The sequence below is a fragment of the Syngnathus leptorhynchus genome, chromosome 3, assembly GCF_054491065.1.
Source record: "Syngnathus leptorhynchus isolate UIUO chromosome 3, UIUO_Slep, whole genome shotgun sequence".
In the NCBI taxonomy this organism is placed as follows: domain Eukaryota; kingdom Metazoa; phylum Chordata; class Actinopteri; order Syngnathiformes; family Syngnathidae; genus Syngnathus; species Syngnathus leptorhynchus.
This window is the reverse complement of record NC_141197.1, coordinates 5,805,392-5,823,321: the sequence shown is the minus strand read 5'-3', so window position 1 is coordinate 5,823,321 and position 17,930 is coordinate 5,805,392. Positions and strand designations below refer to the sequence as shown.

Below are 17,930 nucleotides of genomic sequence, written 5' to 3'. Positions count from 1 at the left end.
TCCGTATGCAGGTTTGGTGAGAGCACTGAAGCGCTTCTTTAGTTCCAGGCAGAACTCTTTGTTGATCTTAGGGCATCTTAGTTCGACTACATCAAGATGCGCTTTTGCGCTGTCCTTAGTTTCAGCTTAATAATGGCTGTTAAAAGGCAGTGGTCACTGTTGACATCTGCTCCACGATAAACTCGAACATGTTGGAGAGACCTGTGCCACTTTCCATTAATCAAGATGTGATCGATGTGGTTGTTGGTGGTTCCATGTGAGTTTATGGATAGTTTTGTGTGGAAAGATGGTACACCGATGACACAGTTGGTCATGCAGAAGTCAACAAGATGCTCGCCATTGTCGTTCATTACACCGCACCCGTGCTTCCCCATAGCTCCATCACAGTCTGTTAGCTCCCATCTTGGTGTTGATGTCACCCATGATCACTAGCATGTCATGCAGGGGAACATTGGAGACTGTTGTAGCTTCTCATACCACTGATCTTTTTCCCTTGGCCTTCGCTTCATTGGTTGGTGCATAGCATTGAATGATGGCGAGCTTACAGTGCATGGAGTTGAAGTGGGCTCTGATCAGCCTGTCGCCGAGGGGTTCCCAGTCCAGCAAGGTGTTGACCTTCTCCTTTGAGACTATGAAGGCCACGGCGCGCATGTGTTGATCGGAGTGCCCATAGTGCAGGATAACTGTGCCATCGCTCATTCCCTGGTGTCCAGAGACGGTCTATCAGCATTCACATATTCCCAGGATGTCCAACCTCTTTCTTCTCATTTCACTCGTGACCTGAGCTGTTTTGGGTGTGTCGAACATGGTACGGACATTCCATGCACCCAGGCGGATCGTAGTTTTGGGTCCCTGTAAGCTGCCTAGCATGCTCCTGACTTCCCAATTTGAAGGCTTTCATGAGGGGCGGTCATACTGCCAATAGGTTGGCTCAAGCCTGCTGTGAGGTCCATGGTGGTATAGTTGGTAGAGGTTTCCGTCACAGTAGTGTCTTTTTACGGGGTGGGTTTGTTGGCCCCACCCCCAACCTGGAGGACCAGGTGCTGTTTTTTGTCTGGACTCTACCTGGAATACCTGCCTGACATGGTTGAACCTGCTGAGGGCAGAGGCCCCATCGGTATAGCTATCCGGGTCACAGAGACATGCAAGGTTCCCCACCACGACAAGTTAACCGCACAAGAGGAACGGGAAAGAAAGAAATTTTAGGGTGTAATAATGAATTGCTATTTCAACTTGTTTTGTGAATGAATTTAGTTGACTGCATAATTTCAAAAAAGATCTTATCACCCCATTTTATTTATAGAATTGTTTTTAGAAATGCTGACATACTATATGTAGAGTAGCAAACAGAGACAACAAACAGATGAAAGAACTCTTTCGTTTTTTTTTTTAAATTAGCACATTACAGCCGTGTGTAGACTATAAGGGTCTGATTGACTAGATCCCCAATATCAGGTGCTTAATTGCAGAAATGAAAGACATTTTGTCATAGGTGATACGGCATAACACCTAGTGAATGGCCTGAAGTCAGCCTTCTCAATCACTCAAAAGTTTCAGAATTTGTCCCAATGGCCTCTCATTTTGCCTGCATTTATGCACAGTGGTGTTGTTTGCACACATTGATTTACATGTGCAAGCCAATCGTATATGACATGACACCCAAGAATCAACTTGCAGTGTATCCACAAATGCTGCTGCCATATTAGATGGGGAAAATTAGAGCAGGCAGTAAAGATGCCATGTTGTTTTGCTGCTTGGAAATTGATCAACTGTTTTACACTCCTAGCAAGATCTTAGACAATTAACTCTGACTTTTGATTGTATTTGCAAAACAAATACAATTTGCTGACTTAATACTTAATCCTCAGAATAAGTACATTTACAGGAATAAAACTGAATTCCCACATCTGGCCTATTCACTGAAATTGCCCCAAGGTAACTGCTCTGTTGTGAGTTACCTACCTTAACTTTTCTAAAACTGTAGCTTTCTCAAAGGTAAAGAAATGAGAAAGAAAAAATACTACAATATTTGTAATCACCATAACAGTGTTATATATTGGTAGCTGTCAAATTCTACAGCGCATATGGTACCGGTATGTTGGTTTGGGGCTGACTTCTATCATATCCATTAATAATCATCAGATTCAACTTTCTATGTTGTTGATGTGTTTTTAGTGTGTGAAAGGGTGAATGAGCTGACGCATTGGAGCAACAGGCCAAGCTGGTCAAGACTTTGTATATAGTGTTAGTTTCACACCCATGTGCATATCCATCTAAAATGTATTTTAAAAAGGGAATGACTGGATTAAAAAAATGCACCAGTGAGCCACCACCAGTGGTCCTAAAACTGCACAGAGAACCAAATGACTCTCATTCGGGCAATATGAATCAATCATAAGTAGCTGAAAAGTCTTGCATAATGGAAATAACCTCTTATTATGCATATGTTTAGTGTTATGGTGGTTGAAGGAAGCCCTCATATCAAGAGAAGGTCTTATGAAAGTCAACCACTTTTGTGACGTGGAAGAACAAATTGTGCTGCACTTTTGCCCATAAAAAAGTGGGCTGATTTTAACTTGAACTAGCTCACTGATGGCAACAGTTTGGGAAAGCTGACATTGTTCATCTGTAAAATGGAAAATGTGTAAAGAAATGACTCAACAAGCTACATTTTGATGTTTTGTTTGAAAAACATATATATACAGTATGTAAGTAAGAGTTATTCACACTTGTGCCGAGTGTAGTGATGGTTCTGTGAAGGACCACGCATTCAGGGCTCTTTGAATTTAAATAAAGTCATATAATCTCACATTTGTCCCCCTCCCCTCTTTTTTTTAAGTAGTGTATATATATATAAATATATAAATATATAAATATATATATATATGTATGTATATGTATGTATGTATATGTATGTATGTATATGTATGTATATATATATGTATATATATGTATGTATATGTATATATATATGAGGCTGTTATATGAGGCTGTTAAAAAAAACTTTTATTGCAGAATGTTTTAAAGGAAAACAAATTTCTTGAGTAGTACATTTGCATCCATTTCAGTTCGTCAACTGTTTAACGAGACAATATGACACCATACTTTAGACACCATATGACACAAAAATCAATTTTCTGCAAAAAGCTTCTATCAACAAAACTACATCTGTACACACAGCTGACATCTGGCACAAGTTACGTATATACAGTAGCACAATACCCTTAGGCTGTCAACTCTTAACAATGCTGTATGTGGACAATATTGTTAATACCCCTCAATTAATAAAATAAAACCCCAGAATGGTCAAAGAAATAACTTGAATCTGAATAAAATGATCCATGATGACTGTCGTACATACCATGTCACCAAACAGCACAGTGATTACCAGTAGCCCGATATTAGGCCCACTAACTGATTGTAGTTGACACCGGTGTTGGAATTAGTGGATACCTTGATTTGACATGTCCCTTTGGTCATATCATTTTTGTCCAGACCTGTTTCATGAGTTCCTTTTTTTTTTTTTTTTTAATTATTCTATTGAAGCATGGTTTAAAAACAATGCCTGACTTTCATTGGTTAATTTTCACAGAATTTTTACTTTAATTTTTCTTTCATCAACTAAGGGGTACCAACAATTTTATCCACGTGTATATAGGCGTTGGACTACATTCTGACTGTTATGTTAAGCCCTTTTCAACCGGACTTGCTCAGTGTGAAGGAGTCATGCGGTAATGCGAAATTTCCGGTTTCCAATGTACCCATATATATATATGGAAGCCTACCAGGAAGTAAAAACCAAGTGCCTAACCGCTGGTTAGACCCAGGGCTATACGTACATATTAAAAAGGTGGTTAGATTGCACCTTGAGAAGATATATTGTTCAGTTACAAAAAATCCTTAACTGCCCATTTTAAGAGGGAGGAGGACGCGAGCAGTAGAGAAAATCTAATAGCTCAGTGGTAATTTAGTTTAATCAAGCTGTTACTTGTCAATAAGTTGGCCAAAATAACTTGGGTGACCACCTGCTGATCAGCCCAAAGGGTATGTTTCAGAGGGACAAGGTGGGACACTGCTTGGCAGGGCGGAAACGATGCGTCTCCACCCCACGGGCAGACTCACTGATAGTAGTTCAAGGTTAAAATATTTGTTTTCTCTGCAGAACAGTTTTGGGAATCCACAACTTCAGTGGAGGTACAACTTTATGATTTTGTGGAGCAATTTTTTTTTTTTTTTTTTTTTTTGCTTGCAGTAAACCACCGGAGAATACTCACTAGGTGAATGCCTTAATAACGTTGGGTATTGGAATAAATTGGATTATGTACAATTTTCACTTATAAAAACGTTCTTCACTTTAGGGCAAACCAAAAAATAAATCCTTTTCAGGGCACTTTGCTGCCACAGGAGAAATCCTCTTGCCGCACCGCGATACCCAGCAACACTCCATTCCGTGGTCCCCGCCCCGCATAAAGTTTCAATCAATCAATCAATCAATCAATCAATCAATCAATCAATAAACAATGAATGAGTTTGACAACAAAACGCTGCTCAGTGCGGCGTGAAAAGGGCTTCAGTGTTTCAAAGGTTGGTTGATTTTTAGTCTTGTAACTACTCCCTCAGAATTGTTGAATATTTGAACAGTCAATGCACAAATCGTGTGGCAGTTTTACTTTCAATGTTCAGTGGTACCTTGAATATGAGAAGTTAACACAAATGGTATTAATCCATTCTAGCTTCTCAGTGAATGGGGGAAAAAAAAAAGATTTTGGTACATTCTGTGTATAATGTATATGCAGGATCATACCCACATTCTGCAGCATTCTCTTTTCTTGGAGTTGGTATTATTATTTCTTTTAGTGCTGCTTCATGGCATTCTTTCTTGGGATTGCTGTTGCCAAGAATTTCTGCTTCTACAGTTTGTAGGATTCTACAAGAGCCTGATTGGTAAGATTGCATTGTGGGAAACAAAACTCCTAATGCTACCATCCTTTACATCTTCAGACTTTGAAAAAAAGACCCTTGGAAGGCTATCATCTCATACCTGCTCACAATTAAAGACAAATTATAGAGTTGCTTGCAATATCTCAATCTTTGTGAAATTGAAGACAATTTGCGATTTTTGTATTTTAGTAAGAAACTTGACTGTTTGCTTTAGAGAGACCCAAAAACTGATGTGGCGGGCAGGATCTGTCCCCCGGGCCTCGAGTTAGACACCTGTTCTTTCATCCAACGTATATGTTTTTTTCCATTCCATGGTTAGAAGAAATACATTTAGTGAAATACCTGCACTTAAATCAAACTGCTGGCACAAACCACAATTGTATTTGTACTTCCACTGCAGAGTAATCAGTGTGAACTGATCGTGGCCAGATGCTGTGAAGCTTGCTGCCTTCATTTAGTTCCTAAGTGGCTAGCGTCGTAACTTTCGAACTCATTGTCAAGGTACCACTGTACATTTGTTTCCTTCAGAGTCACCTATGCACCCAATGTCAAATTGAGTTGTAGCCTAATTAGTATGAAAAAAGACCGAATGCAGTTTTTACATAATCATGTTATATGGAGATGGGGCAAACAAGGACGCGGTCCTCCAGTAGGACACTGAAGACGAGGAACACAAAGTAGAGCGCGAACATGGTGAGGCCCAGCGTTCGGCTCATCTTCCAGTGACACGTGGCGATGGAGATGATGACGAAGAGTAGCATAAGAAAGAGGAGCACAATGGCGCAGAACAGGCCGTTGGAGCTAACGGTCACTGGCTGGCCGTTGTGCAACAGCGAGTACAAGAGCCACGGGACCGGCAGACTACAAGTGCAAAGCAAAAACAGTACGAGAGGAGTCAGTGTAGAATCGGTGGACATTTTCTCTCTTCCCCATGAAATTTTCAAAACATTTGTTTTATTGCACGTTTCTTTTTCATTCTCAGACCATGAGTAGATCAAAAGTAAGTCTGCATTTTTATTTTTCACATTTCTTTTTGACCAGTTAGCATAGCAGATAACATAGCTAGCATGTAATCTTATGAGCAGAAACGGTAGCAGTATTAATTTGCAGTCGCAGTTACTGTAATTAAAGTACATTAATACTAAATTGAAAATATCCTTTTTTTTATTTTTTACTTGATTTCATTATAAAGGATTTATTCAGCAATATTTAAAAAAGTGTTATTCAGGTGCCGAAGTATCTGTAAAAGGTTGTGCGATACCGTTCAAAGGTTTGGTGTCACTTGGAAATGTCTTTATTTTTAAAATAAAATGGCTATTTTTATTTTTTATTTGTTTCAATGAGGATAACATAGAACTCATCAGGAATAGACATGTGGTAAATGACTATCTAGCTGCAATAGTCTGTTTTTAATGCAATATCTACTATAACTATATCGATATCTTTGACTTTGACTTGAAGTGTATAAAGGCCATTTCCAGCAGTTCCAGTGTTCTTATGGTCCATTGTGTTTGCTAATTGTTAGAAAGCTAATGGATGATTATAAAACCCTTGAAAACCCTGATGTTAGTTTTCATGGAAAACATTCATATTTGTGTGACCCCCAAACGTTTGAACACTAGAATACAATGATAAATGAAAGCTCTCAGAAAAGGTTTCCTTTAATGGTTGATGTGGTTGAATCACTCTTTTGCTTTGAAAGTAAATATATAGTACATAGATTGAAAAAAGGAATGAATATGATTAAATGGTTAGGGTTTATAATTGAAACATGTTGACCCATGTGAGATTTATTCAATTTGCTTTATTTCAAAAGGTACAATGACTGGGAAAATCATCCGACAGAGACCTTTTTTTTTTTTTTTTTTTAAGCAAAAAGTGCTTTCCTTTTGGAGGAAATATGTGATAAATTGACACCACTTTCCAACAGTGCTTTTTCTTAGCAAAAAGTGCTTTTCTCTTGAAGCAGAATGAATTATATAGATTATTTTTTTTTTTTTTTAAATTGACACCACTTTCTAGACAATATGGCAAGAGATAGTAATACACATGCCTGAACCTCAATAGGTTAAACAGTAGAAAATGGATAGTTGTGAAATGTGGATTGCTGCGTGAATAAGGTAATACATGCACATGAAGACACCGTACTCGAGTCCGAGGCGAAGTAGACCTACCCGACAGTGATGTCAAAGATGTTGCTGCCAACTGAGCTGGACACAGCCATGTCTCCCAGACCTTTGCGAGCCACGATGACACTGGTGATGAGGTCAGGGATGGACGTACCGGCTGCCAAGATGGTGAGACCCATGATTTCCTCCGAGATACCTATCGTCTCACCCACCTGGGCCCGAGAAAATAGACAAGTACTGTGTGCTGAATTTGATTTGGTTTGAGACTTCTGAACTCTAAAGTGAGTACAAGTAAATATGAACTGACCTGATGAGCCCACCACACCATCAGGTAGGAGAAAACTGCAATCCACAAGATTGTGCCAATAAATGTAAAGGCAAAGTATTTCTTGGATGTCTGGGAATTACAAAGGTGAACATTTGACAGAGAAAGAAAAGCATTATTTGTTGAAATGTGATTTGAATGGCTCCTTTGGTCGATGTTATGTCAGCCTTAACATCAAGTAAAATTAAACAACTTATCATTTTTTGTCAAACCAAGTAAATTTGCGAATACAGGACGGGTCCAGGTTTGTGGCATTGCACTTTTTTTGTACAGTTAACTTGAGGAGATGCTAATTGAGTGATTAAAAAAACAAACACAAAACGTTTCTATTCAGGTTTTGCATACTGCCTTAACATGTTCAGTAGCATTGAGGATTGCAGCAATTAAGTAAACAACAAATATATCATTTGTGCTTGTGCATTGTCGGAATGCCTGTGCAACGTAAATATTCTAATGCTTTTGTCACTGAGTTATAATTTGTATCATTTATACGCCCGCGACCCCAGTGGGAGCAAACGGTATAGAAAATGGATAGTTGAATGGATATAAATGTGTGCAAATGCAATGCCTTGATCTTTGTAAAGTTGGTAGTACATTGTCTAGGCATGAATGCAACTGTGAAATAATCTGATATTTATTCAATTTCCCACCACCCAAAAAGGCTTTTAAGGACAGTCCACTTGTGATGGGACAATTAACAAGCTCATATGTAATTTTGGGGAAATGAAAAGTTTCCAATTTCTATTTTATTCATTCATTTTGGAGGGGAAAAAAATGCCACCCACTTTTAATGAGGAATATGGCCACACCCCTTCCTCATCCTTCATGTCTCTGTCGGAGTCACTTGAGGCAGCAATCACCATTTGTCCATTGGAAATCATTGCATTACATTGCTTAAGATGTCAAAGTAACGGGCATCAACCAGCGTCAAAATGTATGTCGAAACCTCCCACTTCAACCTCTTAAAAAAACTATTTGCCTTTCCATGGCTGACTTAAAAGAGCAAAAATTGAGCAGCCTCTCTACAGAGTGCCCTGTCACGTCTATTTCCTTTCACCAGTCACAACATACACAAACACGATACGTTCATACATCGTTATATAGTCAATTGAAATTGCTAAGAGTTGATTTGACTTACATTTCCATTTTTCCTATCTGAAAAAGAGGTGCTCTGTTGAAGGGTGTGTTGCTGTTGCTCTCTGTTTAAATGTGTTTTTATGATTCGAAAAGTGTGATCCTTAAAATTCATAAAAAGGGGTAATGTAACCGCTGCGATGTAAATCGAGACAAGTTTATAATTTCATCTTTACGTTGCATGACTGTTTTGTGGCGTGTGGTGATTTTTTTTTTGGGGGGGGAGACTGATGTAATGTATGAACTAGTGCCTACATGAGTAATAATCATATTTTTCCTCAGCACACCTGAAATTCTTATGTGACACTCTTCAAGAATCACTGGTGCATATACACACCGGGTTGCGGACGTCAGGCAGCGTGAGCCACAGCGGGAACACGATGGGCAGCAGGAGCAGGTAAGTGACCTGCTTGCGTCTGCTTTCGGGCCAATCTAAAGACAAGGGCTCATTCTCCTCTTCCTCTTTGTCTCCATCATCATCTTCACTTTCACTCGATGCATTGCTATCTGCGTCAGTGCTCTCATCGCCACTTCTGCCACCTGAGCTTTCCTGCGAGCAAGAGACATTGTGACCGTCAGTGACTCAAGCAAAGAGGATTGATTAATCAAGGGTTGCTGATTACATTGGTCAACAGCAAATTTTAATCAGAGATGGCCTGATGTGTCCATTAGCAGATTTTTGATGCTGCTTAAAAAAAAAAATCTCTTTTATACCACATTAGGTTTTTGATGTATTTTCATTTTTTGATTTTAAGTTTGGCCTCCAGTATAAAAGCTTACACAATACATATTTCACCGCACGTTGTAATTTAGTATCCATATACTCATTTATTCACAGGGCACCCGAGTTCTATTCCTTGGGAATAGCAAGAGTCAACTTTTGCTTTGTTGCTCTTGCACAAGGTCTGCTACTGCCATAATTTACAACGTGAGTAGGCCTAATATGTATTTTGTTTTGTAATTTTGAAATGACATGCAGGACCTCCATCCATCCATCCATTCATCCATCCATTTTCTGAACCGCTTTGTCCTCACGGGGGTCGTGGGCGTGCCGGAGCCTATCCCAGCCATCATCGGGCAGCAGGCGGGGGACACTCTGAACTGGTTGCCAGCTAATCGCAGGGCACACAGAGACAACCAACCATCCGCACTCACACTCATACCTAGGGACAATTTAGAGTCTTCAATCGGCCTACCAAGCATGTTTTTGGGATGTGGGAGGAAACCGGAGTACCCGGAGAAAACCCACGCGGACACGGGGAGAACATGCAAACTCCACACAGGGAGGACCGGAGGTGGAATCGAACCCGCACCCTCCTAACTGTGAGGCGGACGTGCGACCCAGTGCACCACCGAGCTGCCCTTGCAGGACCTATAACACCATAATAATATTGGCTTTGAGTGAATAACTTCATTGTTTTTCCGGTTGTCCCATTGCTATATGTGGATGCTTTTTTCCCCCCAGCTGCAGCTATTGTAAAATTCGCTAAATATTGTGTGTTATTGTGAGAGAAAAATTTAACAAATTGAGTTCTTATGTTTACTGTTGGTTTGCTGTCAAGCAATTTTGTGTTATTCTTGAATGTTAATTTTTATCCGTACTCCGAACTTTGGAACTGTGAGGCAGATGTGATGCTCGCCTGTTTACTGTGTTGCTAATGTAATCATTACTTCAGCTAATGCTATGCACTGTATAATCCCCATGAATCAGCGCAAAGTCAGCTGGGAGAGGCTTCATCTTATAATGAGGACATGCAGTACACAAAAGGCGATGGTACACACGCAATGTGTACAGAAGAATACAAGAAACCTTTGAATGACCACCTCAAATGTCCTTTACATTATTTAAGTTCTTATCTTTGTTTTAACAGTGGACACATTGTAGTTTGGTTTAATCCTTTTTTTTCCCCTACTGTCTCTTGGATATCTGTCATTTATTCTTTTGAAGCACATTTCCAATGTCCGTAATTGCAAAACTTTAAGCTCTTGTACGTATTTTGGCTTCCCTGCCAAAGAAACAGGAGATTTTACTCTCTGTCGACCTGCTGTACATTTAAGCCTGTGTAAAAGGTGTAACAGTGATCTCAAAATCAGCAAAAACATTACACAACAAATGGAACAAACGGGGAAATTTATCTATATCGCAAATGCACACAAAAGTTCAACCTAAAGGTAAATTTATTATTTGGTGAGCAATTATTAAATGTGGGTCAAAAACAACCTGCACACCTTTGAACCATCCTGTTTGTCTGTCATGTTCTTTGGCACCTGCTCAGCTGGAGGCTGGGAGGTCGACGGCTCCTCTGTACCAGGCGGACACTTCTCACATTTTGGCTCGTCATCGTCATCTGGACATAGAACAGGAATAATAGAAAAAAACAAAACATGTTTTCATTATCACAGATGTTTTGAACATTCAGTAACATTTTGATGAATTCACAAAGGAAGATGTCACAATGTTCAAACGTAAATATTCGTACACGCGCGCACACACACACAGGGGCAACAATCAGCATGTTGGTCCTCTGGCGAACTGATTTGGACTCATTGAGACCCCTTCAAGTTCCCTGCAAAAACACTTTGCTCTGCCTTTCAGGCTCTGAAGCACCTCATTAGTCCAAATGCGATGTATGGACACACACACAGGTCTGATTGCTGAGATCAACCTCTTTCAACCCTACACTATCAGTAATGTTCAGTTAAAAATCTTGAGAGGGCAAAAAAAAAAAAAAAACGTGCTTTAAATCAAGGAGCACAGACCTGTAACAAAAGCAAGCTGTTAACAAAGGTGAACAGAAATTCCAGATCAGTTTTGATTCAAATATTTGTCTCAATCAGTTCAACCTGCTTAGACACAATAGATAACCAAAAATCACGACTCGGATCTTCAGTGAAGGTAAGCAAATGATGAAGATCACACTGGTCACTTAAAAAAAGACTCTTACTTCCTTACAATCCCTTTTATGCAAAACTAGCAGATGAGTAAACCCCGTAAAACCTGACATTCCTGTGTTAGAAAGGCTTTACTTTGTTATTTGCCGCAGTTAAGACAATTATTGAATATCGATTAGAATAGGTTCAATGCCGCAAGGTGCAATGAAATGAAACAGACAACCCTTCCAAAAAAAAAAAGGAAAATGTTAACCAACAAACTGGAGGGTCACTTTTTACATTGCCCCGTTTTACCAGATGAAAAGAAAATGAAGAGGAAAACATAAGGAAAAGGGGAGGGGGGGAACCCAAACTAAGCTCCTGGAAAGAGAGCACAATATGAATCAGAGAGGGGGGGGGGGGGGGGGGAATCAGCAAACAGTCACACATCAATACATGACACAGACTAGCACATGTGGAAGTGGGTGGGGGGGAGTATCAAGCAGGGACCATTCCAGCCCAGATGCATCGAGCAGGATGCTGAGCAGACAAGAGTGTGACTTGCAGTGTTTACAGTGAAAGCATCAAGCCATCATCATCTATTTTTAGCAAACGATCATGGGCGGGCGGTCATGCAGTTAGAGTGCATGCGTACCGCTAGAAACAATTTTAAAACACACATTTCTGGAGCAAGACAGGCAAAAAGAACAGCACATGCACGGCACAGGTTACCTTTTTTCTGCATAAACCCCACCGCTTTGATGTCACCGTTAAAAGACGTCTCTGAGAGAAATACACCACAAAATGTGACTCTTCAGTCACATGACACTACTGTTTGTAGAATAATTCTTAATTAGGTTCCTCACTTAAAAAGCGGAAACAATAACCCCGCTTTAACATTTCTTACCCACTAACGAGTCACTTCAAGAGCAGCACAAACTCAGACCAAGAAAGTTCTGATCCTAAGCTTACCTCCCCTAGCTCTTCTCGCGCCAGGGGGTATGTGTGCCCCTCCAAGGGTTGAGTCTAGAAGAGAAACCACAATGGTCTATTTCTGATCTTTATCATATTTTGCACAGAATGTTTCTGTTTATGTACTGAATAGGTCAGAGTGCCCATCAGTTGTACCTGGAAAAGGTGAGAGACCGGTTATGCTCGGGATTGATAGCCTGCCAATCACAGCACAGCCACAGAGACAAATTCACACACACACACGCATCCACGCCTTCTCTTTTTCATTTTTTTGGGACCAGGAAGAACACAACAGGATTTGATTTCAGCATGGTTTTTAGAGCTGCATACCTGAATATGTAATAAGGCTCAACCAATATGGATTTTATTAGGCCGATTCAGATATTTAGTAGAATAAAATTTTGATAACCAATTAATTACCGGATTATTTTTTTAATGATTAATTTATTAACACTTAAATCCTTTGCTACTGTAATGCATAAAGAAAAACATAAAAAAGGAACAATTGCCAGTTCTAATAGAGCTAATATCTGATTAATCGGGCAGGCTCAGGCACACACATGTACTGCACATTCAAACGTCTTATTTGAATAAACTGTAAAACTGACAACTAACCAGCTAACTTGGTTTTAGTGTGATCTAAAAGATGCTGATGATGCAGGTTGCCGTGGCGATCGCTGTACTATTTCATTAGCGATAAAGAGCTTGGTGTGCTAGCATGCCGGCTTTTATCCAGCTTGTATGAGCGTATATTGGAAAGCTGATTAGGGATTGGCTGTGACTGAGTGCTGCTAGAGTAAAGAACCGGTTGCAATTTTGAGGACGGGCCTCAATAACAGGCAGGACAAATGATGACGTGACTGTGCTAATTATCATTCCTCGCTATTGGCCTGAAATGTTTCAATTCTTTTTTGATAAAAATCCAGTTCGATGAATGCAGAGAACTACTTCTCTGCATTTATTGTTCAGCATTATACAAATATTTGCTATTGAGCCATAACCGTTATTTTATTATCCGGGGTGTCAAATTCATTTTGTCGCAGGACACTTTGTACTTATATATGGGGGTTTTTTTACGTTATTGTCCATTTTATGGCTAATGCGACCTATATTCCGGAGCGACTTTTAGCCTGAAAAATACGGTAGTCACAATTTCACTCAAAGGACTGTTACGGGAGTTAAACCATAACCGAGGCGAGGGGCTATTGGTGGGTGCAATCGTAAATTTTTGAACCAAGCTGACATCACGTGTTGTAAAGAAACTATTATGTTTATTGTATATGCTGTATTTATTACCTTCCCCCAGAGGGTCCAATGTGTGTATCATCAGTTGGAAGATGGTGCTCCTCAACGAGGTGTTGTGGAGGGAGGCTGAGCTCCCGCCTCGCTGCAGGGCAGGACGCACCTGCTAACATGAAAAGAAAAGCCATGACATCTCAACCACGTTGGCCGACTTACAACATGTGCTGGTTAGTGAATGAGATGCTATCCCAAGTAAATATGATTCTTCCACATGCACATATCATTTAACTGCCATTACGTCTTGTATCCTCAAACTACAATCATCCAATACAACAAACAAGAGTCACTAGCATCAAAACTAAAATACTATAATAACTAGAAATGGCAAACGTCTTATTTGTACCCTGAGTTTGGCTTTGTCCGCTTGGAGATCTGTCGGTTTGCTCTGAGTTGGCTCTGGTTGCTGTCCAGGTTTACCCTCATCCATGGACATAGCAGGTGCGGCAGGTGGAGGGGGAGGCGGAGAAGGCGGCAACGTTTCGCCCTCCTGTGAGGGCAGAGTTTACGATTGAGATTGAAAGAACCATAAAAGTCCAGTAACAAGCGAGGAGAACACCAATGCATGCAAAGTCCACTGCAACCGTATAAAGACAGTGGTTTTGAAGCATAGCTTTACTGTGCACATAAATCAGCATAAATTTTCCAATCAATAGAAAATGTTGAAGTGGAGGGGTAGCATCATTTTGGATATCAATTCAAGCAGCAATTGTACTTTGGAATGTTTGAAAACAAAATAAATGCCAAAAATAAAAATATGTTTTCTGAATTGAATTAGTGACAAATTGTGTCCTAATTTTTTTAAGGGGGGGGAACTTTAATTGTTACGAAAGGAGTTATGAAAGCTCAAGTTGGCTAATGGAAATGTAAGATAAGAAGGCTTGAGTATGCATAAAAGGACCCCATATTCCAATAATTACATCTTGTTGATGTGGGCTCACGCATCCTGCATACTTGAGTAAAGAAGCAAATGCAATCTGTGAATGTGCTTGATGCTAATGGCACAATGTGCAGTGGGGGTACTTATGAATGTGTCCAATTGTCTTGTCAACAATACCTTTGATCAAAACATAGCAACGATCCATGACGCATTTACGTTGGTCGCTACGTCCTTGTCCACTAGCGGTATTTTGGGACGCAGCTGGACACCTGGACTCCTTTTTGCTCAGCATCAAAGGCTTTTACATAAACACAGCCTGCTCATACTGCAAATCATTGTGTTGTGTCCTTTTTACACAGGATCCGAAAGGGACAGAAATGTGGGCAGAATGATGACAGAGCAAAAAAAAAAAAGACTTTTTATGACATAAAGTCAACAAAGATGTCCATTGTCGTTGTCGATGATGGGAGTTGCCCCGCCCATAATAATAATAGTAATGATCATGTCTTTTTGTTGATTTTGTGTTTGGTTGGACTTGGTTAATTTTACCTGTGTCTGTTTTTTTTCATGTCAGTCCGTTTTTGTCAGTCTGTTATTGTCAACCGGTTCCCTCGTGTCGTCCAATCATCTCCCTCAGTCACTCATGTCTTATCCGATGTTCCTTGTTGTCTCATCGATTTGTTAATTAGTTTATTGGTTTCCTTTTGTCTTTGTCAGATTATTGCTTTTGCTTGGTATTGTTGCTGTCCCGGACCCCGAGTCATGTCATGCTTCTTTTAGTCTCGTCTCTACTACTATATTCCCTTAATTATTTATTTTTTTACTACCTTAATCCTATTTTGGGCAGAATTTAATATTGTGATAATTACACACATCTTCTATTTTGTTCTTTCCTGAATAAAAAGGTGTAAATTAATCGATTGTCAACAACTAATCAATTACATTCAACAATAAATATTTTTAATAATCAGTTTGTTGTTTAGTGATCTAAAATGATTATGAAAACATGATATGCGGGAGAAAAACCGAGGTATGATTTCCATTCAGTGCAAAAGGTTTAATCTAGAAATATTTACTTGCATCTTGTTAACCAGTATTATTGTTGTGTTGAATCAAAACAAGACATTAACAAACATATGCTTTTACTCTGGAAAACATTTTTGCCTATACGATGATACGGAGACCAAACCAGTCAGTGAATCATAGAAATAACTACATGGTGAAGGGTCCATGGGTGACTCATAATTATCCATTGGTGTGAATGGGCGCGTCTATCTGTGCCCTGCGATCGGCTGGCAACTGCTGTACGCCGAAACTCACCCCAAGTCTGCTGGGATAGGCTCACCTTTGAACTTCACGAGAAGTGCGGGAGAATAGAAAATTGATGGATCTGATGTTATTGACAAAGTATTGATCTCCATCCCAAACAAAGATGATTAAAGTTGAACTGCTGTTAGGAACACGTGTATTAAGTTCAATAGACACAGAAACAAGGGTTTCTTGTCCTTGTGACTGACCTTGTCAGGCTCCTCAGTGGTCCAGGCTTGTACGATGCTCACATGTTTGTTGAGCTGTGTCTTCACCACGCGCTCAATCTGGCTGTTGAATTTCATGCAGGACACGTAGCTTATGTAGCCCAGTAGCAACATGGTGCTCTCCCACCACATAATTGTGTTATCCAGGAAGAAGATGATGAGCATGATGAGGTCCAAAATGTAAAAGGACACGTCCCGGAAGAGCGGCCACCAGGTTAGGTGCAACATCTCCCGAGAGAAGATGGCACACATGCCTATCACGAAGAGGATATTGAAAACCGCCGAGCCGACGATTGTGCCGATACCCACGTTGCTGTGGGAGACAAAAACGCCAATCAGGGAAGTGAAAAGCTCCGGAGCTGAGCCACCGGCTGCCATGAAGGTGGCACCGGCCACATCATCGGAGATGTCCAGCTTGTTCGTAATGACCTCCAGAGCAGGGACAAAAAATTCATCGCAGACGATAGCGAGGGCTACAAACATATAAATCATCCCAACAGTATGCAGAAGCACCCAGCCTTGACGTCGCTGTTCCACCGAGAAGATGTCCTCCGGGTACTCGCCCTTCCTGGTCGGCGGTTGGCGAGGGGTGCTTGCTACGGTGGGCGGTGGAGGTTTGGGAGGTTGGGGTTCCACATAGATACACTGCTCAATATCTGTCCTGTTAACAATAATCACAGTGGCTTGGGTACTCTGAGGTGACTGGACTTGTTCCTGTGTTACATTAGGTGGCGTTAATTCTGGAACGCTGACCTCCTCAACAGCTTCATCTCCTCCTTTTTCTTCCACAATGTCCCGCGTATGGATGGAGAGTGACACTCTGAGGTTTGACAGCCTGGCTTTCAGTGTCAGCGTGTAGAAGAAACACAAGAGCACACCTGAGATGAAGAAGAAGACACGACTGCGTCGGAGTCTCCTCGGACGAGGGGCCACATTTATTGTCCTCATGTCAAAACAGCAAATTGTCTCAGACGCAGTCCTTCATGGTTGGTGTACTGCTTGTATGTGGCCAAAAGACACACATAGCAGTAATCCAAAATGTTTCATCTTGTGTTTGACTTCCACCTGTGGCAGAGCTGCAAACCAAAGAAAAACAACGAGAGAAAAAGTACTGGAGCTCATTTTTAGTGCACAGCTGTAGATCCCAACAGCCACCTGTTACTATGACTACACAGATGATTTGGTACCGTTTCGCACGCATTAAACATCTTTCATCTCGTGTATATTTTATAGAATCATTCGCAGCAAGAGAGGATACTGATATCATGTTAGGTTATTCGGATATAGATCGCCAAACTGTCACAATTAAAACAGATACGCATTTAAATGCAGTTTAGTATGGATGATAATCGAAAAAAAAAAGAAAGTTAATCATATCCCACTTTGATCAAAGAAATAGAGGCATGAATTGAATAGCGAACGAGCTCTTACCTGCACGCCGGCTGCTCTGCCTGCTTCTTTCTCCCGTGAGCGAGCTTCACTCGACGCCACCTGAGCCACTATCAGAGACGCTGAGTATGTTTTTGGGGGGAGGCAACAATGTTAAGGCTTGAACAAGGCTCAGCATAATGCTACTAAGAGGATTTGGAGCCACCTCTCACCTTCCCATCCAGAAATATGGCTGTATCAATTAGCCAACATTCATATCAGTGACACCGCAGGCAATTACCGTGACCGCAGTCACGCTCATTGCTCTGTACTCTGCAATAAGGGGTGTGGTATATGTTGGGTGCGGCCAAGACTTTTTCTTCTTATTTTAAAGTATTTATTCTTTGAGCAATCATCAATCATCCCAAACAACCTTGGAACAATGGTAAGAAATTTGCAACTCACAAATTAATTTT

General features: G+C 40.5%; 1 protein-coding gene across 4 annotated transcripts; it reads right to left on the bottom strand.

The window, feature by feature from the left end:
- Positions 1-3,063: 3,063 nt before the first annotated feature.
- On the bottom strand, positions 3,064-17,762 carry LOC147058927 (sodium/potassium/calcium exchanger 1-like). Of its 4 annotated transcripts, XM_085908352.1 has the most exons (12): positions 17,688-17,762; positions 17,518-17,597; positions 16,069-17,162; positions 14,018-14,161; positions 13,669-13,777; positions 12,373-12,426; positions 12,133-12,183; positions 10,759-10,877; positions 8,867-9,079; positions 7,378-7,467; positions 7,116-7,282; positions 3,064-5,802 (listed from the first exon to the last, which is right to left on the bottom strand). In XM_085908352.1, the coding sequence occupies exons 3-12, from the start codon at positions 17,032-17,034 to the stop codon at positions 5,553-5,555; spliced, it is 2,163 nt and encodes a 720-aa protein (XP_085764478.1). In that variant the 5' UTR covers positions 17,035-17,162; positions 17,518-17,597; positions 17,688-17,762; the 3' UTR covers positions 3,064-5,552. The 4 variants fall into 4 exon arrangements, with proteins under 4 accessions (XP_085764478.1, XP_085764479.1, XP_085764481.1 ...); XM_085908353.1 differs by lacking the exons at positions 17,518-17,597; positions 17,688-17,762 and having other exon boundaries at positions 13,669-13,780; positions 16,069-16,747; positions 16,840-16,942; XM_085908355.1 differs by lacking the exons at positions 12,133-12,183; positions 12,373-12,426; positions 17,518-17,597; positions 17,688-17,762 and having other exon boundaries at positions 13,669-13,780; positions 16,069-16,747; positions 16,840-16,942.
- Between the last annotated feature and the right edge of the window lie 168 nt (positions 17,763-17,930).

Bases quoted from the DNA above. Each gene is read 5' to 3' on its own strand.
- LOC147058927 (XM_085908352.1), bottom strand. From the start codon at position 17,034: ATGAGGACAATAAATGTGGCCCCTCGTCCGAGGAGACTCCGACGCAGT. The intron at 12,184-12,372 runs GTAAGCTTAGGA...TATTTCTCTCAG, and splicing joins CGCGAGAAGAGCTAGGGGAG to AGACGTCTTTTAACGGTGAC. The intron at 5,803-7,115 runs GTAGGTCTACTT...TTGCACTTGTAG, and splicing joins ATCTTTGACATCACTGTCGG to TCTGCCGGTCCCGTGGCTCT.